At 37.2% G+C, this 23827-nt stretch overlaps 1 protein-coding gene across 1 annotated transcript in view; it reads left to right on the top strand.

Annotated features, from left to right (window-relative positions):
- Positions 1 to 23827, top strand: part of CUBN (cubilin) — a 256824-nt gene that overhangs the window by 203901 nt on the left and 29096 nt on the right. Inside the window, exons 57-59 of the mRNA XM_032880903.1 lie at positions 6279 to 6479; positions 9128 to 9257; positions 12488 to 12705. Of these exons, the coding sequence (XP_032736794.1) occupies positions 6279 to 6479; positions 9128 to 9257; positions 12488 to 12705 (549 nt within the window). The remainder of the gene's footprint in view (positions 1 to 6278; positions 6480 to 9127; positions 9258 to 12487; positions 12706 to 23827) is intronic.

Here is a 23827-nt window from a genome sequence, read left to right on the forward strand (position 1 = left end):
CAGGAGCCTTGGCCTTTCTTGCTGCTCTAGGCCAAAGGAACTATTTCTAAAAGAGTCTGTCCACATGTCTAAATATTTCTGAGCCCAGCATGCCAACAGAGCCAATGTTGACCTCAGCAGAGACGAGGGTTCTAGATCTGTTCTTTTGGTGGGCCATTAACACAAAAGGTAGATCTAGCAAGAAAAAGATGGGCTATTCCAGACTGCAGAATACAATGGGAACATAGACTTGTTCATATGTTTTGTCTCCCAAATACTAACAACTTGTTAAGAAAGGTTTTACTAGTCAGGCTATCGTTCTGATTATTCAAGTGCACGCTGGTGTTTTCACCATGGGGAGATTACAAAGGTTTAGTGACCTACATTCCACTAAAGTAAGTTGCTCAGAAAGTGTATGTTATGTTATGTTATGTTGGCCTAAGTTTCTCATCATGATTATTCCAATAATAGTCATTGTATGAACTATGGACTTCTCATCTTTTCTATATAATCACTTATGAAGTATAAAAATTCCAGTGAAATCAATTAAAAGTCATGGAAGAAATTTCCATTTGATCATTTACAAGGCAACTTTTTTTTTTTTTTTTTTTTTCTGAATGTCATCTCCAGATTGAAATGGCTCTTGGTAGTCTTAAAAGTGGCTTCACAATTTCTAAAATATGGTAGAGAAATGACAAATTTAAAATGTTTCTTTTGGTCAAAAATGAAACACCAGAAACAGACAAAAGCTAACTACAAAGCATGAGAGAAATTGTCACTGTTTGTACTTATTTTGAATCAGAGATTATTAAATTTTATTTTATTAATTTTATTAAAAATTATTTTCCGGAATACTGAACAGTCAAAAAGTGTATTTTTGTGTTTTCATTATTCATATGCTCAAGTAGATGCCTTGAAGTTGCTGGGGAAGATTATAGACCATTTATTTTTACTGTTTACTGTATAGATAAAGCACTTAGCAGATGAGGTACTCTGTGGCAAGTGATTGCCTTCTGTATCTTGATTCTTTTGTCATTAAAATTCAGTAAAAACACTGATTCACCTTGGTGACAATGAAAAGCTTAGAAATTCTTAACTAAAAAATCCTACATCTAGGCAAATTCTAAGTTCAGTTTCTCTCAGATCCAGAGTAACTCTTTTTTTCCTTTTAGCATGTCATAGTAAAAAGGAGTTTTAATTGCTTTTATAAAAGTTACTTTCTTACAGAAATGTGAAATTCACAGTCCCTATTAATTGAATTTGTCATCCTTTCAAGGGCCATATGACTATCTTGGTGGTTTTATCCATCGTTTCATGAATCCTCTTTCATCTAAGACTTGATTTATAATGAGATTACAGAATCTCCAAACGCTTTAATAAATATCTGTTCTCCCAACACAAGTCAGAGTTCTTAGTTTAGCTGCTGTGGATTTAATATATTTTATGTGCATTTTATTCTAATTTATTCCTTTTCAGTGTTCCAGCATTCATTGTTTATGCACCACAGCCAGTGCTCCCTGCAGTATGTGCCCTCCTTAATATCCACCACCTGGCTTACCCAACCCCCCACCCTCCAAAACCCTCAGTTTGTTTCTCAGAGGCCACAGTCTCTCATCTCTTAATAAGAATTGAATAGTAGAGTAGTACCTTAGCACAGACAGTGGAGAGAAACAAAAGGACAGCTGTTTTTGCTTGCTGTCCTCTAGAGATGGCCTCAGAAGCTCTGAAGAAAAATAAGTCTAGATTAACAGAGCAGCCAGATGGGAAGTCTTTAGTAATATTTGCCTGACTTTTAAAAAATTAACTTAGAAGTCCTACTTTACAGTTTATACCTAATATAAAGCTAAAATGGAAAAGAAAAGAAAATTTAGCTTTAAATTTTTCCTTTTGCCCTTTTTCCCACCAAAAATTAGGTTTTGTCAGTTGTCTTAGTTCCCATTTCCCCCATCATGTAATCTAAGTTGCTTTTTTTTAAAAAAAATGGCATTACCTAGCTACTTATCATTTCTTCTCTTTGCTTTACTTAACTCTTTCTAAAGAAATCAGAATGTAGGCACAATTCACAATTTATTATTTTAGAAACTATCGGGCAGTGCTTCTCTTGAAATAGTTCCTACTGATGATTTATTAAAATTGGCCAGACCTTAGAGCAGACAGTGTAGTTATGTGGGATTCCTTGCTTGCCCGTGTAATAAGACTTTGGTCTGCACACCCTGTGGAACTTAGTTCTACGCTGGCACATGCTTCTCTGTCCCACTCCATCATTCCTCCATTGAGCAATCCAGTCTCCAAGCTACTGTTTAATTGGGATTTGCCACCCCCTAATTCCTGTACCTCTCCCTAGAGCCCTTTGCTGTTTACTGAAAAGACTTTATCTTAGCCACACTATTAAAATATTCCAACCCAAATGATCTCCCCCTGTTTCTTAGTCCTCTTTGATATCTCTGCTTCTCTGTCTATGGTTCTAGAGAAAAATTGCACTCTGAACCTAAATTTCACCAGTTTATATTATTTGCTGAGATACTCCTTCCTGGTTTCCTTTCAATTCTCTCCAAGTTCTTGGAACTGTGATGGAATTCAGAATTGAATGTTCCTCTGTAATAAAGTCTCGAAGACTATGATAAAAATTATATTCCAATACACTGGATAGAGCCTTACCCATTTCAAACAATAAACATCTCTTAAAAGTTTTTTAGAAGGATGGAAAATAATCATAAAAACAAATCCTGGAGGATAGCTTCATACCTCAATACCTCAGAGATTTCACATCAAATTACTTACTGAGGATAGAATTAAGAATGTCTGGAGTTCCTTTTCCCATGACATGGGTTCTCATATGTCTGATAACTATTACTTCTCTGCCATAAATTCAACTTTAATATTTATCTTTGTCCTTGAAGAACTTTTTCAAATCTTGACTAAGTTCCTTTTTCTCCCTGGAAGGCAATCATGCTAGTTGTCTTTATCTATATTCTATGTGAGCGTTTTGTGTATATTTTGATCACATATTCAATTGGTTCCCCCTATGATTATGGAAAAATGTTTAATATCATTATTTTCTGATGACTGTGGTCTTTGTCACCAAGTATCTTGTCATTGAAGAATTGGGGTTGATCTCTTTGCTCTAATGCAGTGATGTGAAAAATAGAGCTTGAGAAAAAGATGTATATGTGTGAATTACTTTATGCCCATTGACATAGTTACATCTCATTTTTTTTGTATACTACCTTGCTTATGCTAAACCTTGATATGCTCTTAGACTTCAGATAATTTTACAAATTCTGATATTATGTAATACATGACTTTTTATGGGTAAAATTTGGAAGGACATCCTACCTTAACGAAATGACTGTTGGAAAAGATATAAGAATATCTTCATCCATCAAGCAACTTGCCAAATATCATAACTTTTTCAATTTTTTTGAGTCAGGCTGTGTGAATGAGCAGATCATTTTGATTGGTGTAATGATTTGATACTCTCTTGCCATCTACCAGAAAAAAAAAAAAAGGAAAAAAAGAAAGAAAGAAAAAAAGAAAAGAAAAGATAAAAAGATAAAAATCCTCTCTCAACTTCCTCTGCCTCTCCCCTGCCCAACTTCCTTATTGTTGAGTATGGATCTTTTGTAAGCACTTAATGAGTTTTGGTTGTGTTGATATAGATATACCACTGCTATTTCATGAACTTTCTAGAACTGGACTAGTTCCTTTAATATTTTAGAAACATGATCAAGTATATGACACATTTTATCTTATAGTTCACAACATTTCTTTAATTTCCTAAGACAGTCACCACTGTGATAGTCTATGTCATTAGGTCAACAACTTAAAAACTAATGCTCTGATACTTAATGAATAACTGTATAGCAAGCCATTTGATCAAAGTGGAACCAAGTTTTTAATCTAGCATCAGCATATTTCCTTTCGTTCTGTGATTTTGCTGTTTAATCATGATTATGATTATGGTCATCCATAGAACTATAATTTCTGGCCCAGAAATTCCACTTTTAGGTATTTACCCAAGAGAAATAGAAATTTATGCCTATGCTAGTATCCAGAATATAAAAGAACTCTTAAAACTCAACAATAAAAATGTAAAACCTAATTTTAAAATGGCAAAAGATCTGAATAGACCTTTCTTCAAAGAGGATATGCAAATGGCTAATAAGCACATGAAAGGCTGTTTAGCATCATTAGTCATAGGGAAATGCAGATTAAAACCATAATGAGTATCACTTCCTACCCACTAAGATAGCTAAATAAAGGCAGACAGACAATAACAAGTGTTGGTGAGGATGTAGGAAATTGGAACCCTCATGTGGTGCTGGTGGGGTGGTAAAGTAGTGCAGTCTCTTTGGAAAATAGTCACATAGGTCCTCAAAATGTGAAAGAGAGAGTTACCGTATGAGTCATCAATTCCACTCCTGCTTAGGTACCCAAGAGAATTGATGGCATATATCTACACAAAACCTTGTACATGAACACGGCAGCATTATTCATGATAGCCAAAAGGTAGAAGTGAACCAAATGCCCATTAATTGCTAAATGGATAAACAAACTATGGTCTGTCCCTACAATGGAATACCATTCCACCTTGGAAGGAATGGGGTACTGATGGCTGCTTCAACATGGGTGAACCTTGAACACATCATGTTAAGTAAAAGCGGCCAGTCACAAAAGACTGCATATTATATTATTCTTTTTATGGGAGTTGTGCAGAATGGACAAATCCATAAAGACTGAAAGTAGGTTAGTGGTTGCCAGGGTTGGGGAGAGCAGTAAAGAGGGAAGGCTAAATGGGGCATGATTGTTAATGAGGTAAGGTTTGTCCCCAGGGGGCTGAAAATCTAGGATTGGAGAAAATGTCGGATACCCCAAGTATCCTGGCACTGTGAACTGGTAACACCTTTCCAAAGGGCCATTTGATAAACTTGAAAAAGAATCTTACCTTAGTACCAGTAACTCAGCTTCTAAAGATGTATCCTAAGGAAATAATGAGAAACTTCAGCAAATATCTACATACAAGAATGTGTCAATAGTATTTTTAATCAAAATAAGATGGAAAAGATAGAATTAGCAAACAAGAGGGGATTAATTGAACTTAACATGGTGCATCTCTATATTAGAATCTTATGTATGCATTTAATTCAATGTTTTCAAAAGAAAAATCACGGGTGCCTGGGTGGTTAAGTGGGTTAAAGCCTCTGCCCTCGGCTCAGGTCATGATCTCAGGGTGCTGGGATTGAGCCCCACCTTGGGCTCTCTGCTCAGCGGGGAGCCTGCTTCCCTTCCTCTCTCTCTCCCTCTCTGCCTCCCTCTCTGCCTACTTGTGATCTCTGTCTCTCTGTCAAGTGAATAAATAAAACCTTTAAAAATAAATAAACCTTAAAAAAAAAGAAAAATCACATAAAATATATGGTTATGTTATTTTATGTTAATAAAAAAATAATTTGCAAAAGATCATGCACGGTATGACCCCAATTAATGTTTTCACAGTACAATTACCTGTAAAAATGGCTGCCTAAGGAGCAGTGATAAGTCTTTTTAATTTTTTGCTTATTGGGTTTTGCATTTCTCTTTGGAATGGGTCAGAGTATGTATTTCTGTGCATATATATTCAGAAGACAAAACAATGTTGGATATTTAACGGTCACTAAACTCAAGCTCATGTTGTTTGTGTGAACATTTAAAAATGCTGTTCAGTAAACACTAAGGAATTTCTAATTCTCTCTCATGGTTGGAGTCCCTTATCTGTATATAAGCGTGAAGTTAAAGCAAGGTTTTGCCAAAGCAGTGCTGTTGACATTTTGGGCCGGGTGATTTTGTGGTGGTGGGAGGTCGGGGAGGTGTGGGCTTGCCCTGAGCAGAGGACAGTGTTCAACGACATTCCTCCCCACTCCTCCCGACTCCATGCCACTAGTACATCCCAATGTTACAGCCAAATCCTGTCTTCTCATAGCACCAAGTGTCCCTGGCAGGACATTTATATGTCACGGAATTAAAGGAGCCACTTTATAAAGGAAGAAAATACTGGATTGTTTGAAAGCAGGATTTATCTGTTGTGACGTTCTACCTCTTTCCTCAGACCTGTGCTTGATTTGTAACTTGGGTAGACACTGTTTCATCAGGATACCAAGTTAAACAGTGACTTAGCAAAAGAGCTCTTGACTCTCATTTTAATTTCTGTGTAAATTGCATGAATCTTCATTACATTTTTTTTTTTTTTTTTTTTTTTTGTCTGAGTGTTTATAGCACCAATTCCTTGCATTGCTTCTGATTATAACACTGGTCATTCCCTACAGCGCGCTCGGCCGTAACCGGAAGCTGTGCCAATGATGGCGTCCACATCATCAGGGCTTCCAACTTCTCTTCCACGCCTTTTGCCACCGTGTGTGGCGATGAAATCCTGTCTCCTGTCACCCTCCTAGGCCCGGTGATGCTCACCTTCTACTCTAATGCGCACATCACAGACCTCGGATTCAAGTTTAACTATGAGATCACCCGTGAGTAGCCATAGAGTCTGGAATTTACTTCTTTTCTTAAGTAATTCCCATAAGGACTTTTAATTGTGATTCATACATCACCAGCTTGAAGACTTTGGCACTGTAAGGGGAAAAATGATCAAAGAGATGCCTGGTCCAAAAATCCTCAGGCATTTCCTTTAAAAAAAAAAAATGGGGAGGACCTTCTTCAGGAACTTTAGCTAGAACTACTCTTTGAAATCAAATGGAAGATTGAGATTTATGTTGATAATTAAAGTTAAAATGAGCGTTCCTGCTGTCTTTAGTTGGTAGTAAGTTATGTAAAGGTGTCTTTTTGGCCTGGACTATCAAGACTCCTGTCTCATTTCTCCAAGTCACTCTGCTAATGTGAAAAGCAGTATTTTATAAATTTAGAAAAAAAAATAGAAGAAAATATCTTTATAATCTTCCAGTAGGAAAGGACTTTTTGATAATACAAAAGCATAAGTTCTTAAGGAAAAGCAAAGATTAATGTATTCAGCTATATTGTAATTTGCAAGTTTTCCATTTCAAAGGCAAAGTGAGAAGACAAGTCATGGATTAAGCAAAAACCTTTGTAGTTACTAGGATCTTTTCATTTTTCGTTGTCTGTAGACAATTTAATCCTATGTTTCAAAATCATAAGATTCTTTTTCCCTAATTTCAGTTATCTTTTCCTCTCCTGCAATAAGTATGGTTAGCTTACTGACCATTTTTACCACATATCCTGCAATAAGTATGGTTAGCTTACTGACCATTTTTACCACATCCTAGTTTCAGTGAAATGGGCACACACATCTGGCAAAAGCTTGTTTTGTGACCAAGATCATTACTAAAGTTAAATCATTTTCTTTCAAATAAATTACTATTCCCATCCACAGAGAAGTCTTGAAACTCTCTACTCATGAAAAAGACCTTTACAAGTCATTCATATTAGCTGTTACCTGAGTCCTGACCCCATTTGGAAAGTGTGACTGTGTGTGACTCCGTAGGTCTGTGGGCACATCCAAAATAGATTTGGGCACAGTGAGGGTCCCTTCCCCTGGTTTTCTTGTTGAATAAAGAAGAGCATCGGTTTGTTTATTCTTTCGGTACCACTGGTATGTTGGAGACTTACATGCTGCTTTATGATCTTCTACTCTTTAATCTCTCATTTTCCCAAAATACCATATGTAAGGTTTACCATATCTACTGTGAGAGTGCCATTTAAAAAGTGTTGGCAATAAGATTTCAAATCCTGACAGGTACAAATTTGGGAGTTACTTGGACATTGATAAGCTTTCAGAAACCACATAATTGTCTGAAAGCTGAAATAGAATAATGGCTACACAAATCTAACTTTTTTTTTTAAGATTTTATTTATTTATTTGACAGAGCTCACAAGTAGGCAGAGAGGCAGGCAGAGAGAGAGGGGGAGAAGCAGGCTCTCTGCTGAGGAGAGAGCCCGATGCAGGGCTCCATCCCAGGACCCTGAGATCGTGACCTGAGCCGAAAGCAGAGGCTTTAACCCACTGAGCTACCCAGGGTCCCCATGAATCTAACTTTTAATTCACTACAGTTGTCCCCAAGGGTCTCAGACTGTGTATACTTATGGGTATGTGTAGAGAATAGCCTTTCTCAAAATGTGGGCTTACCAGAAGGAATATAAACAAACAAACAAATAACCTTAAATGGCAGCTACGATTTATTTATCATTTCTAAGAGAGGTAAATGGAATATATCTGCTGACAGTATATAAACCAGAGAAATATCATCAAAATATACTACTAACATTATAATTTTAGAATCATAAAATAAAACAGAAGCATTTCTCACTGCAATGAGTGGGGCAGTTTCCATCATTGTGCAGCATGGTCTCATCCTCCTTATATGTAAGGCCAAACAGAAATAATACTAATTTAATGTTTTTTATAATGGGGTTTTTATGGTCGTTTTATGGCTGTGGTTTTATTGACTAATAGAAACAACTAACAGTTCTGGGCTGTTGATTGCTGGAGTCAGGGCAGGGAGTGGGTCTAGCCTTGCACTTGCTAGGAGCAGTAATACAAATTTGGGCAAATAGAGCTCTCACCAGGCTCACAACTAAATGGGAAATGCAAAGGACCCCGCTTGAGCCCCCAAAGGGAACTAAACTTGAAAGTTCCAAAAACTGTTTCTAGTACTTCACATTATAATACTCTGTCTTGACAGAGGAAACTCTATATTTAAGATATTTAATTTATATTATAGATCTCCAGATCACGGTCCTTCCTGGGCCCAGATGCTCACAACATGCCTTGGATTCTGCATGCCTTTTCTCAGCTTCCAGTTATCTCTGTCATCCCTCTCAATCTGTTCGTTAAATATAGGGAATGGACCCCAACACATGAAATGTTCATTCTCATTATTTTCACTCTGGTCATTGAATTGATGAATTCCATTCCAAGGTGTGTCTTAAAATATTCTCCCCACTTCTACTCCCTTATTGTCTCTTCCCCTGACTTTAGTGAAAAACATCAATATTGTTTGTAAACAACAATGAAGGGGAGATTTAAGTTCTTTAAGGCAAGTGGTTGGCATCTCTCTTAAGGAAAAAGGTACAATTGTAAAGAATATCTCAAAATTACTCTTTCACGCTCCGAGCAATAATCTTTCTCTCTCTTCTTTTGCAGCCTGTCGGGGAGTGTTCAACTTCTCCACCGGGGTCATCAAGAGCCCTGCCTATTCGTATTCGGACTACCCTAACGACATACACTGCTCGTACACCATCATCGGTAGAGATGACAGAGTGCTTCAGCTGAAGTATGTAAGACAAATGTACCTTCTCTACAGTTGGGTCAGCTCTACTTGCAGAAAAGATATTCCTTTACAATAAAGAACACTGATTTTTACAGGAGGTATATAAGAGAACCTCGAAGAAGGGAGAGTGAAGTTCTTGTTTGTTAGTATAAATCCGGAAAATGGGTGTCCCGCCTTCCATGCAAGCCAATAGGGATTAAGGGGAAAAACAGGCACTCCACCAGTGAAAATGAGTGTTGTCATTTTCCAGCAGGTTTCAAAGGAGTGGGTGTAGCCTTTGTATAATGGACTGTAAAAATTTAAGCCTGTCTTGGAAGGAGCAAGAGAAAGTAAATTTCCTTTGTTGGGCACTTTCATTTGTTGGAACTTTAATTGATACTTTCCATAGTTCTCTTCTTTCATTCTTTTTGTTTGTTTGTTTTGTTTTGTTTTTTAAAGATTTATTTATTTACTTATTTGACAGAGATAGAGAGTACAAGTAGGCAGAGCAGCAGAGAGAGAGGGGGAAGCAGACTCCCCGCCGAGCAGGGAGCCCAATGCGGGGCTCTATCCCAGAACACTGGGATCATGACCCGAGCCGAAGGCAGCCACTTAGCCAACTGAGCCACCCAGGAGCTCCTGTTTGGTGTTTGTTTTTATGGTTTTTTTCTTCTTTCATTCTTAAAACAGTTATATGAGGCATATATTATTAAACCATTTTACTGATGAGAAAATGGGAACTCAGGTCAAATTACTTTCTCAGTGTGATATGCTACTAAATGAAGAGTCAGAATCTGAATTCACATCATATTTTCTCCCAAAGCCATGCTGTTAATATTTCCCTATGCCATTTCTTGAAGGGAAAATATTTCTTGACTACTTGAGAAATGTATTTTTATCCATGTATCAGAACACCTCTACACTGGTGCCCTATGATATTGCTTACATCATCAGTAAAACTCTCCCCTAATTCTACCCACTCCCCACAGCACTGACTAAGGACCATAACCTCCAGTTATCAGTGATAAAGTTCAAAACCACATTCATCTGAGATGATGTATTTTTAACTCTTGTGTTTCAGTGATATACAGCATCTCTGAAAGTTCGTGTACTTCATAGCAACCTAGAGTTTTGTATAGAAGGTCGATGGGCTGGAATCTTTCTTACCTACCTCCCCACTAAGTGGCTGTGATCACTTTCATCCCTAAAATCACATACTCTGCAGTTTGCCTCCAGGAACCTATGTCAAATGGGTCTTTATAAAAAAGTGTTATCCAGTCTGATTGGGTTCCTATACCAGACAGTAAGTGGTCTAGAGGCTGCACCTTGAAGAAATCTGCAGATCCCCCACCCCCTCCCCCCAGGACTATTTGTAAGGAAGCTGTGCCCCAAGGGCCAAAAAGTCCTTTAAGTCTAAGGGACAAAAGAATAAACAAAAAATGCCGGATGGTCCAAAAAAGGAGGTCCTATGGAAGGATCATCTGCCTAGAATGGCAGAATAAGGAGTCTTTCTTGCCATGTGCCTTGGTGGCCCAGTATGTGCTTCTACATGTGTAGGATTATAGGTGATATATATACTGTATATGTTGATAACATATATCTATTTCCTGTGTGGGCTCTGGCTTATCATAGTCAAAATTCTTTTAGCATGGTTGGAAAATTTTTTATACTCTAAGAACCTATATTCTATGAAACAGATATTATCCCAGTCTTTGCAGAAGTTGTAGATATTATTAAAACATGAATTCTTCCACCAGGGCTCTCAAAGTACCCTGGCAACATAAGCTTTTCTATCAATGGGCTTTTCCAGATATCGTCTATTCTCTGGAAAAATGATAAAAAATAAAAATTCAAAACAGCTTTGAGTCCTCTTGGAAGCTCAAATCTTTATCTTTCTTTATGGATTCATGTTGTAGAAAATAAATGTGTTATCCAAGGAGAATAAAAAAAGATGTAGTATATTTGGAAATTATCTAGCTTTGTTCTGCCTTCATCTTCTTTTACAAGAGCATTAACTATTACATGCGGTTGAAGAAATAAAGAATTTTTCGTCTTGTTCTTAATCATCAGTTTGAAAAAAATTGAACTAATTAAGGCTTTTTAAAAAATTTTACAGATCCTTTTTTTCTTAAGGCTCTTAGAAGGAATTTTCAAATTAAATATCTTCAAATTCTTCTGTATTAAAGACTATTTATTTATTTGTTTGTTTTATTTGAGAGAGAGAGAGACAGAGGTAGAAAGTCCAAGGAGGAGCAGAAGGAGAGGGACAAGCAGACTCCTTGCTAAGCACAGAGCCTAGTCTCCTGACCCTGAGATCAGGACCTGAGCTGAAATCAGGAGTCAGACACTTAACCGACAGAGCCACCCAGGAGCTCCACAAATTATTCTGTGTTATATGTTATTTATTATAGCTGCTAGCAAAAAGAAAAAAAAAAACTGAGAAAGCAGGAGAACCTACAGAAATGAGGGCAGGATATCAAATAATTTAAATAAATTTAAGAAAAAAATAAGTTATAATAAACCCATTCTAAAGCCCTAAAGATAAACCATGTAGAAAGCCTTGCTTGTTTAGGAAACTCTGGGAATAGTTACTTGAAATGACAGAGCGTAGGCCTGAAATTAAAGTAGTATCTCAGGCCATTAAATGAAGTTAAGGGCGTATCTGTCAGGATAGTTCTAAGTGGTAACAAACACACCCATGGCTCAGTAGCTTAACGAGTTGATTTCTCACCTGTATGAGGATGTCCAGTGTGGTCTGGTCACTCAGCAGCCAGGCTGATGGACGCTTCATTTCTACATTTGAATCCATGACCCGTCACTGAGGTGGGAAGGCAAACTGAATAATAATTTTTTAAAAACGCCTTCCAAAAAGTAATACGTATCACTCCTGCTTATATTTCTTTGGGCAAAGAAAGTCTTAGGGCCATGTAGAATCTCACAGTGTACTCAGAAGGGCAGTTCTCCCAAATGTCAGGAATGCAAAGAGGGGGGATATGTGGTGTAAAGTTCCTGTAATAACTATAATGATCCTAAGTGTAAATATTTGCATATATCCATCCAATCATTAGAATAGCATATTGTTTCTAGTACTTTCTGTCAAGTAAAGCATGGATGTTCCGCTTCTAGCCTTTGTCTTCTTTGTTTGTTTGTTTGTTTTGCTTTTGCTTTTGTTTTTGTTTTTACAAGAACGAGAGTTAATAGTGTAATGGAAATCCGGGTGGAGAACTTGAGTATTAACAAGGTTCATTCCACAGGTTTAGTGATTTTGATGTGGTTCCCTCCACCTTCTGCTCCCAAGACTACCTGGCAATTTACGATGGTTCTAACATCAGTGATCCCCTTCTTGGAAAATTCTGCGGTTCCAAGTTTCCACCCAATATTAAGAGCAGCAATCATAGTTTGCTTCTGGTATTCAAGACAGATTCATTTCAAACAGCAAGAGGTTGGAAAATATCTTTCTGGCAGACGCTAGGTAAGAATTTGGGATATGTAAATCTATTTTTCATGACTGTTGCTTTTCTGCTTTACTTATTTTTTTTTTTCACCTGACTAAAGTTTCTTTTCATTTAAATTTTGAGGAATATGTCACATGAAGTTTTGGTTTTAAAAGTTATATATGATATATTTTGATTAAAAAAAAAAAACGCTCAACTAATATACCTCTCTGGTGTACAAGGGTAAAGTCTTTCTACACAACCATCTCAGATGAGACCTGAACCTCATTTTATCACTGATGGAAATGGCAGAAGTTTAGCTTAAAAGCAGGCAAGGGCTCCATCAAGAAAAAGACCTCATGACCTGTGTTGACTTTATCTTTAAAATGATGAACAGCCTTGGGCGAATTTTAAGTGAGAACTGCATGACCAGACTTGACTTCTGGAAAGATGGTAGTGGTAGCAGGCTGCAGGGAGGTTGGGGCAGGAGGACCCTATGACTTGAGAAGATGCTCATTACAGAATTCCAGATGGCAAAGGTTGAAGGTTCAAACTGACGCAGTGGGAATGGAAATAGAAGGAAAGGTAAGAATCTCAGAAACTGAGAAGGGAGAATGCTGTAGATAACCCTCATCCCTCTGCTCCAAAGCCAAGCTTACCTTAGGCTTTCTTTACATTTGATGTGTTGCTTTTCTGTGCATTTCCTGAGGGAAGCAATTAGACACTTGTGTTGTGAAGGCTTCCCAATAGAACATAGACATCATGACAAATTGTATCAGAAAACCACTTCGTCACCTCTCCTACTTAGCTATATCAACAGTCACTTGAAAGCAAGTCTCATGGGCAGACAGGGAATATCGCCTCAATAGAATTTGTCTAAGTGAAGTGGCAAAAAACACAGAGGCTATTTTGTAAGAAAAATTCATTTTCCTTTGGAGATTTTTGCACAAAAGAACCCATACATTCTTGCCTTTAGCACAGACTTTAGAATCAAATGGCATATATTTGCATTTGCTCTTGCTACCTGCTTTCGAGTTGTTTTTCCTTTGCCTAATATATTCTCACTTGACCATTGAAATAGTCTTAAAGTGCTCTCTGCTGTTGTCCCCGGCACGAAGCTTCCCAAGTGAGTCAGTCCAGCGTTCACTAGCCTCATTAATTACTGTTTTTCTGAGCTACAAGGAGGGCATTTGGACTTACTGTGATTTTACTGAACTAAAGTGTCACAGAAGGAAAAATCTTACATTGTCAGAGGCATTGTTCACGTATGACCATGGGCTCTTTCGGTCAGTTACTGTTTTCCTCTGGTCACCGTTCTCGGAAGGGCTCAAGTGTAGGGAATAGAAATGGAATGTCGTTAGTTGTCAGAGTGGTGTGATCACTGTACTTCATGATGATGACTTTTACCTCTTTTTCATCTTTATAAATGTTCTTGGACACTTGGAAATATCAAAGAAGTGCTTTTGAGTAATCACTAACAGTAATTTTTTTTTTTTACTGAAAAGCTAAGTGTTGCCTTGAATTGCTTTGGTTTCACAAAGCCTTCAAGCGCACACGTATCAGTTTACTGATCATTCTGCATAACTTCTCAATTTTGTTTTGTTTCATTTTTTGTTTGTTTGTTTGTGGTAAGGGAGTAAGGGAAAGAGCAATTAAGAGTAGATTGAATTCTTCTAGTTATAGATCTGGATTAAAAAACAAAAACAAAAACAAAAACTCGGGACTTGGCCACTAGGATGCACCTTTCACATCTGTCTTATGCATTTAAAACCACCCCATTTTCCCATAGAAAGGTGAGAATGCCTGTATGGACTTGACAGTGAGTTTTCAACAGTCACAGGAATTTTCGACAGGGTGTCCAAAACTGTCAGTTCAGCCTGGAAAACAGTATTTTCCCAGTGTAAATAATTTCTGTGAAGAGACCATTTTAGTCTGTGACATTCAGTTTGGTTCATCTTGACTAACACACTCGAGTTTTGCAAATTTGCCATTTAGATGGTACAGTTGACAATACTTTATAGACACCTGCTTCGATTTTTTGGAAGTCAGTGGAGAGCCCCACTCATGTAACTATGTGGTTATGAGGTCAGCTCCTTCTTCATTTGTATTGCTAATGGGTCAGAAAGATTTGGGGCAAATATCCCATGGCTTGTGTTAATTACTAAATATGTAGGGAAATTGAGTTTCGTCCTTTCGTGGAACTTCTGTATTAACGGCCCCTAATGGATGGGATATAAGGTACAGAGAAAGCAGGGCAGGCCCTTCACAGGGGCTAATATCTAACTATAAAGCGAATCTGTCTTTCCCCCTGCACTCCAGCATTCCATGAATAATTAATTGATCCTGAGAGAAAATGACCAGAAAAGCCATGGTGCTGGGCATTAGGGATCTGTGAAACTGAATTTATCTGAGTGTTTTTCTTAAAAGAGTGAGCTTTTGTCTGATTGTCAGTGGTATCAAGGGTCTTATAAAGTTTAAGAAGCCATTAATCCTGTGGATTTGGCTGAAATAGGAATGCTATCTAGTGCAGAATTGACGTTTATAAATAACCTTTATTTTATTAAATTTCTGCTAGTTGAGCTTTTGTCCCTCCTTGACCCCCAGGGACTGCTTTGGCCATGACTGGGCTTACATGTGTGTCTTGTGAAGCATTTCAGACTTGCAAACATGTTTTTTAAACTTTCAGAACCTCTGCTGCTTCTCACTGCCCTGGTCTCATGTGAGAGTTCTGCTCAGTCAGTCTTGGTCATGCCACAGTCATCACATTAGACACCAAACTTCTAGATATTTGATTAGATTGGGGATTTGAAGTACGTTATTTGTGTAGTATACTGTGGTGATTCCATTTGTTTTTTAAAGTAATGTGTTCATAACACTTCAGCAAAATGTCAGGGTCAGAAACTGACCCTAGCCTGATGAGGTGTGAGATTGGTAGGCATTTGGATCAGTGAGTAGCCGAGGAGAGAGTAAAGAGTGACCCTTGGGGATGACATGTCTTAGAAGGGCAAGGATGTGACATCACCCTAAAGAAGATGGTAACATCAGGGACAAGGGGGTGTCAGTGACTAGAGGCTGTAAACACTGGACATGTGACTAAAGCTCCCAGCTCCCTGTCATCCACAGTCCATGTGAGGAGGATGAGGGCCACTGCCTGTCCCTTCCCTGTGTAAGTGCCATATAGAGAACGAGTCAGATGGCAATATGGTCAGACTCACAGACAAAGGTGAGACAAAGGTTTTAAAACACCCGAGCACATATTTAACAAGAACAAAATGAACCATACTCCCCAAAGGCGGAAATGTGCCTAGATGGGAGGAGCTGTAGATCAGAAATCCCGTGGCCACCACCTAATCATCCCATTACATCATTGCCTGGTAAGATGTTTTAGAAGAGTCCTTTAGCATTTTTTCAATTTTTTATCTGCTAAAAAAAGATCACTTTGAAAAATTACCACTTTCTTTCTTTTAAGAATATGTTGGGGATGAAGTAGCTAATTCCTATGAAGTTCCTTAGATGTCCAAAAGAAAGACTGTTATGCTATCAGAAAGTAATGCTGTGGTCTTGGGCTTCTGTAAGGCTCCATGACGGGTCCCAACCTATATCTGAGGTGGGGGAGGAGGCCTGGGTACAGCCGGGGTCATGATCATCAATGGGACCCTCCCTGGAGCAATGATTGTTTCGTTCATTCTTACTCACATTGCACTAAAATCTAACTAGCAAACCCTAAAGTATGTTTTATAACCTAAATCTGAAATCAAAAGCTAAATTTTAATTACATTCTAACACCTCGCAGAGGCCTAGCATGTAACAGATACTCCATCAATATTAATAGGCTGTGAATGCATTAAAGAACAAGTAGACACGTGCACCTACTTAACAATTAATTCCCTCATATTAATATAAACGATATACTATACATTGTATTGTATCTAGATGTGCCTCCTTCTCCATCATGGTTCATATAGTTCAGCTAAGACTCAGGGTAGTAAATTGGATCAGTTTCATCCTCGGAGAATTGGGAGTACGAGATCAGACTCAGCCTCTGGGTCATGTGTGTCTGGCCTCTGGATTTTTGCCCCCTGCCATAACATCTGGAAAATGTCTTTCTAACATGCTAAAGGAAGGCACTGGGAGCAGTGGGAGGAAGCTGAAGGAGTTGAGCCTGAGTTTGTTGATAAGAGGGGACAAGAGAAGGAAAGGGAAGACTGACAAATGCAGTGGGAGTCTACAGCCCCAAAGATGGAAAATATGGTCAAAACAGATGGAGAAAAATATAACAACATGTCAAAACCAGACTCTGGCTTCTAGTTATTTTTTCAGTTTCAGTTTTGGTGTTAGGTTTGGACTTTGAGAGGCATTCTAAAATTCTGTAGCTAGATGGTAAAAGAATAAACTTAAGAACATTCAGTGGCTGTTGGGTGCCTGGGTTGCGCAGTAAGTTAAGCCTCTGCCTTCAGCTCAGGTCATGATCTCAGGGTCCAGGGATCAAGCCCCATGTCTGGCTCTCTGCTCAGCAGGGAGCCTGCTTGCCCCCTCTTTCTCTGCCTGCCTCTTTGCCTACTTGTGATCTCTCTCTCTTTAAAAAAAAAAAAAGAAAAGAAAGAACATTTGGTGGCTCTAAATATTGATATATGTATGTTTCCACGTGCTTCTTAAAGTGTGATAAAACCTGCCAAACTTAATTACTTTTAAAAGTATAAGTGCAGTAAGAGAGTTGAGTTATAACTTGAAAAATTTTATAAATCACTGCCCAAGTAATTCTCAGCTTAGCAGTAACAGGGGTATTACTCGAAAGCAATGGTGTTTGTCTGTTCTCTTAATGTCATTTGCTCCCTCTGATGAAGTCAGAGGATGAGATGAGCTGAAATTGTACACCCATTTGCAGAAAACTAGACTGAGCTTACTTCCGCCCTTCTTAAGCCTTGTAACTTTTCACTGGTGATTGGATTTCCCTTGAGAGATAATGCCAAAGACAAGGGTATCTGCAGTTTCTTCTTTGTGGGTTTTATTGAAAAGGGTTTTTTGCTGAGCAGAGAAGGCGGGGCCACAGTAAGGAAAACAGCAATGCCTCGTTCAGCAAAACCTTACAAAAGCAAGTAGACAGGAGTAAAACTCCAGATCAGCAAAAGGAAAGGAAAGATTTTTAGTAGGACATATTCCAACATCAGAGTCTATGCCCCCCTCCCCCTGGAATGACCTGTGCCTGGTTTAAAGAGTTGGGCTGCTGTTGAGGAAAAATAAAACCAGATGGTATTGTGGAAACCAAACTGAATGATAAAATTGAGTTAGTGGTAAATCATAAGATAACACTGGAAAACATTTGAGTGAATAAGAGCTGGGAAGTAATTATCCTGCATTAACCTAAGCCGCACCAGCCCTCCTTGAAATGGCATTCAGTCTTATCTCAGATGTTCTCAAAACTTGGTGTTTTGAGTTAAATTATTTGTATAATAATATGTTATTTGTATAATAACATAACATATTTAACATATGTTATAACAAATTTGTATAATTTGTATAATAATTATTACAATTATAATAATAATAATAATTACAAATATATAATTATTATCCTTACTCCGATCAGCTTGACTTTGATGTAGTGTTTGCAGGAGCATAAGTGCAAACTATCTCTGGTCAGCAGTAAACATTAAAAAAAATTCTTTGGTTGTAAATCAGTTGTTTAGAAATGAAACATCATTAGGGCCATAGGACTACATTCTTCTTCTTGTCATGGTATGAAAAAAAAATCTATTAATTTTGTGGTAGCTGTATGTTCTGCTCACTCCCAAATGAAGACATCACAATGTCCCAGGGTAAAGCTAAAAAAGTGGAAATATCCATAGCACGATGCATAAGCTAATATATCAGCAAGAACAGAAGAGTAGTTCTGTGTCCCTGTTTAAATTGTTATTTTAAAGCTATGGGAATCTGGTTCTGGTCTTATGAATTCCACCTCTTCAGTATCGAAATCTATTTTATGACTGAGCATGTTGCTGTTAAGGCTTCTTTCTCTAAACAGAAAATTTTTAAAAATTTCATAACTTTCGATTTTGTAATTGTCAATGTTAAGTAAGTAAGGTCATACTTCTTTTATTTTTTATTGAAAAATAATTGACATACAAATATTGTATTAGTTTGAGGTGCACAACATAGTGCTTCGATATTTATATACATTACAAAGTGGTTACCATAGTAAGTCTAGCTACCATCTGTCACAATACAAGGTTATTACAATATTATTGATTATACTCCCTATGCTGTGCATTACATCCCAAAGTCTTACCTGTTTTATAAATGAAAGATTGTACCTCTTCATCCCCTTTACCTATTTCATCCAGTTCCCCAACTCCTACAAACATTCATTTGCTCTCTGTATCTCTGAGTCTGTTTGTTTGGTTTCATTCGTTCATTTATTTTTATTTTAATTTCTACATGTCAGTGAAGTCATATGTATTTGTCTTTCTCTGCCTGACTTATTTCACCAACATAATACCTTCTAGGTCCATCCATGTTGTTGCAAATGGCAAGATTTCATTTTTTATGACTGAATAATATTCCATTGTGTGTATGTATGTATGTAGATAACATCATCTTGATCCATTCATCCACTTATGGACATTTACTTGGATTCCGTATCTTGCCTATTGTAAATAATGTTGCAATGAATAGGAATGCCCATATATTTTCAAATTGGTATATTTCTTTTTTTCAGATAAATACCTAGAAATGGGATTGGCGGATCATGTGGTAGTTCTGTTTTTAACTTTTGGAGAAATTTACTGTTTTCCACAGTGGCTGTACCAGCTTCTATCTGCACCAACAGTGCAAGAAGGTTGCCTTTTCTCCATATCCTTGTCAACACTTACCATTTCTTGTCTATTTGATAATAACCATTCTGATAGGTATGAAGTCTAAGTCATACTTCTTTTAGGTAGTGGAGTCAGCACATTAATGTATCCCGTATTTTACAAATGATTAAATTTGCTCTGCTTGCTAGAATTTAATACTCATAAATTAAATTTACTTAAGTAATAGACCTAACATCATTTATCACTGCAAATTTTTCACTAAAGATGCATTTTCCTATGAAAATACTATCTCTTAGGCAATGTTTTAAATCTTTCAGTGATATTTTTATTGTTATCCTGTGAGTTGCTTCTTGGCAATTAAATGTGTGCTAAAAATGAAGTAACTTAGCTTTAAAAACAGGTTAATCCATAGGACAAACATGCCATTTTGTTAAAAAAAATACATAAGTATGTACATACATGTACATAGACAAAATGTGTGCATAATGTAACAACAACTTTACAAATCAAGAAGCATATTTAACTCCAAGAATTCCCCTTGTATACGTATGTTAGATGCAAAGATCCGTATAAGAACGATTTACATGTTCTATTCATTCCTTCATTGTTTATTTAACAATATTCACCAGCTACTTGCTGTGCAGGCAATGAACTTCTCCTTGGGAATACAAAGATGAAATGAACAAGGTCCTTATTCTTGAGAGGTTCATTCAAGTAGATGAGTTAGTAAGTAATTGTAAATTTGGTGTAATAAATGCTTTTTGACAGAAGTATGTGCAAAGGACAGTGGAGGCAGAAAAGCCAGGGTACTTCTTCCCCCTCTGCCGGCTTCTCCCTCTGCTTGTGCTCTCTCTCTCTTCCTTTGCCAAATAAATAAATGGAGTCTTTAAAAAAGAGAGAGAGAGAGAGAGAGTGTGTGTGTGTGTGTGTGTGTGTGTGTGTGTGTAAACTCTGGAGGAAGACTTGCTAGGAAAAAATCCAGTTCTTGTCCATCCCAACAAGTCTGACCTGGACACTTTTCCTCTCTAAATCTTGATGATCTCGTCTGTGAAATGGGTACACTAGTAGTGACTACCTGACAGGGCTGTGGTGAGATTAAACTAAAACATTCCCTGGCACTCATTAAGCACGGCATACATTTCAGCCATAGATTGTAGCAACTTGAAAGGAGGAGAAGGCAATCCTTGGGAAAGCATTCTACAGAGAAGGAAAAGCATGTACAAAGTTGCAGGTGCATCCCATTTCAGAGGCTACAGACTGACCCTCGGGTCATTTGGTAATGCTCTGGGGCATGAGGTGGAGAACAATGGGAGCTGTGAGAGCAGAAATAGACAGAAGCTGCGTCCAGAAGACCCTGTATCACAGGCAGAGGGGAACCATGAATGGTTTTGAGCTGGAGATCCAATGATCTAATAGGTTTGTTTTAAAGAGCACATTCTAGTACCTGTATGGATGGTGTTTTGCAGTAGGGGTGGCATTTTATGCAGGGAAAATTAGGAAAGTACTAGAGTTGTTTTGGCAGGAAATGATGAGTGAAGTGTAAAAATAAAAGACATAGAAAGATGTAGAATCAATGGGACACAGAGGTCTTTGAACAGGGTAGTGATGCTTTCTGGTGATACAGCCATCTAAATGCAAAATTACCAGGAAAAGATCAGGTTTTGTAGGAGAAAATAATGATTTTGTGTTTGGGTATGGAGATTTTGGTGCATTTAAGACATCCAGCTCAAGTCCCATAGTTCATCAGATATAAGAATTAGAAGCTTAGTAGAAGGATCTGGGATAGAGTTTTGCTTGTTTTTACCTTGAGGCAATGCAGTGTGGCACATACACGTTTAAAATTATTATATATGCCTAGTGAACTGACTTGTATCATTATGCAATTTTTTAAAATGCTTCTTGTCTTACAGTCTATTTTTTTTCTAAGTTAGTATCACTTCCCTAACTTTCTTTTTGTTTGTGTTTGCTTGGTGTAGTTTTCCAATCTTGCCACTTTCGAACTTTTCCTATCCTGAAGATTTTATTTAGGTTCTGTTTTACTTTGTCTTTCATTTGAGAATTTCATATTTTTTCAACTAATGAAATCACCAACATTATTGGACTTAAATGGACCCATAGTATTTTGTTTTCTCTTGGTCCTGCCTGTTCTTACATTCCTTTATCCTTTCTTGGGCTTTTAAAAATTGGTTTCTGTCACTCTCCTTTTTAAGTCATTGCTTATACATTCTGTTCCTCTTCTTTAAGTGATTACCTTAGAGATTACAACATTCATCCTTGACTCATTAGAGTCTAATTTAAAATTATTCCTTTCACCACTTCATAGTAAGTGTAAGAACCTTAGAACATTTTAAATCCATTTATCTCCTTCCTGTCTTTTTGCTATTTAATGTCAATTATTTTAACTCTACTTATATTTTAAACATAAAGCATTTTTATTGCTTTATGCAAGTAGTACTTATGTGTATCAACATTGCTGTTTTTTGTTTTTTTTTTCCCTTCCTGAATTTCCCTTCCTCCTTACGGGACCAATTTCTTTCTTTTTGAAGAATTTTTTTTAGTGATTTTTTTTTTTTTTTAATTTTGTGCAATTTTTTTTGTTAAAACTTTTTTTTTTTTTTTTTGTTTTTTTTTAAAAATGGTGTTAGTTTGTCTTATATTTTCTCTGAATATAGAATTCTAGTGTGGTATTTATTTTCTTTCAGCACTTTAAGATGCTGTTCCTCCATTTTCATCTGATTTTTTTTTTTTTTTTTGGTTAAGATTTTATTTATTTATTTGACAGAGAGAGATCACAAGTAGGCAGAGAAGCAGGCAGAGCGGGAGGGGGAAGCAGGCTCCCTGCTGAGCAGAGAGCCCAATGCAGGGCTGGAGGCCAGGACCCCGAGATCATGACCTAAGCTGAAGGCAGAGGCTTAACCCACTGAGCCACCCAGGTACCCCTTTCATCTGATTTCTAACATTTTGGCTAGAAAGTCATTGTAGAGCACTTTCTCTGGCCGTATTTTTGGGGCACTCCCTATCCCCCATCATCCCATTGTAGAGTACTATACTCTACAGTGAGCTTTCTCTCTGTGTATGTATGTGTGGGTTAATTTTCACCATTATATAGGCATATATTAATATCTCACTGTGATTTCAATTGACATTTCCCTAATGGTGAACAATTTTCATGTGCTTTTTTTGGTCAAGTCTATGTCTTTTTTGGTGAAATATCTATTCATATCTTTTGTCCCTTTTCTAATTGGACTATTTGTTTTTCTACTGTTGGAATTTGACCATTCTATATATATTCTGTGTGGTTTGCAAATGTTTTCTCCCAGTTCATAACTTATCTTTTCATTGTCTGAACAAGACCTTTCTTAGAGTAAAATGTTTAACTTTTATAAAATCTAGTTTATCAATTTTTCTTCTTATATACCATGCTTTTGGTATCAGGGCTAAGAACTCTTTGCCTATCCCAAAGTTCTAAAGATTTTCTGCTATGGTTTCTTCTGAAAGTTTTATGGTTTTGTGGTTTACATTTTTCATTCATGTCTATCATCCAGTTAGAGCTAATTTTTGTTTAAGGTCTGACGTTTAGATTGAAGTTAGTGGGTTTTTTTTTTTTTTTTTTTTTGCCTCTCAATGTCCAATTGCTCTAGCAATATTTGTTGAAAAGACTATCCTTTCTCCACTGAATTATGTTTGCAGCTTTGTAAATGAAATCAGTTGAGCCTATTTGTGTGGGTCTATTTTTGTGGAGTTTTTTAAAGTTTTTTTATTTATTCATTTGAGAGCTAGGGAGAGCATGAGCATGAGTAGAGGGAGAGGGGCAGAGGGAGAGGCTAGAAGCAGATTCCCCTTTGAGCAGGAAACCTGAAGGTGGCAGATCTGGATCCCAGGACACCAAGATCATGACCTGAGCTGAAGGCAGACTCTTAAGCAACTAAGCCACCCAGGTGCCCCTATTTCTGTGTTTTCTCTTCTATTCCATTAATCTATGTGTCTAACTCTCCACCAATATCATACTGTCTTGATTAGCTATATAAGAAGCCATAATATCAGGTGGAATGATTCCTCTAACTTTATTCTTCTTTGTCAAGATTGTTTTAAATATTCTAGGGCCTATACTTTTCCATACACAATTTAAAATAATTTTTTTTAATATAAACAAAAAGATCTTGCTGGGGCTTTGATAAGAATTGCATTAAACCTATGCATCGATTTAGGAATAATTGACGTCTTTACTATGTCAAGTCTTCCAGTACATGAATATGTCTGTCTCCCCATTTAGTTAGGTCTTCTCTGACTTCTTTCATCATTTTGTGATTTTTCAGCACACAGATCCTGTATATGTTTCATGAAGTGC

Source organism: Lontra canadensis, unplaced genomic scaffold, assembly GCF_010015895.1.
Source record: "Lontra canadensis isolate GAN:19392208 unplaced genomic scaffold, GSC_riverotter_1.0 scaffold72, whole genome shotgun sequence".
NCBI lineage: Eukaryota > Metazoa > Chordata > Mammalia > Carnivora > Mustelidae > Lontra > Lontra canadensis.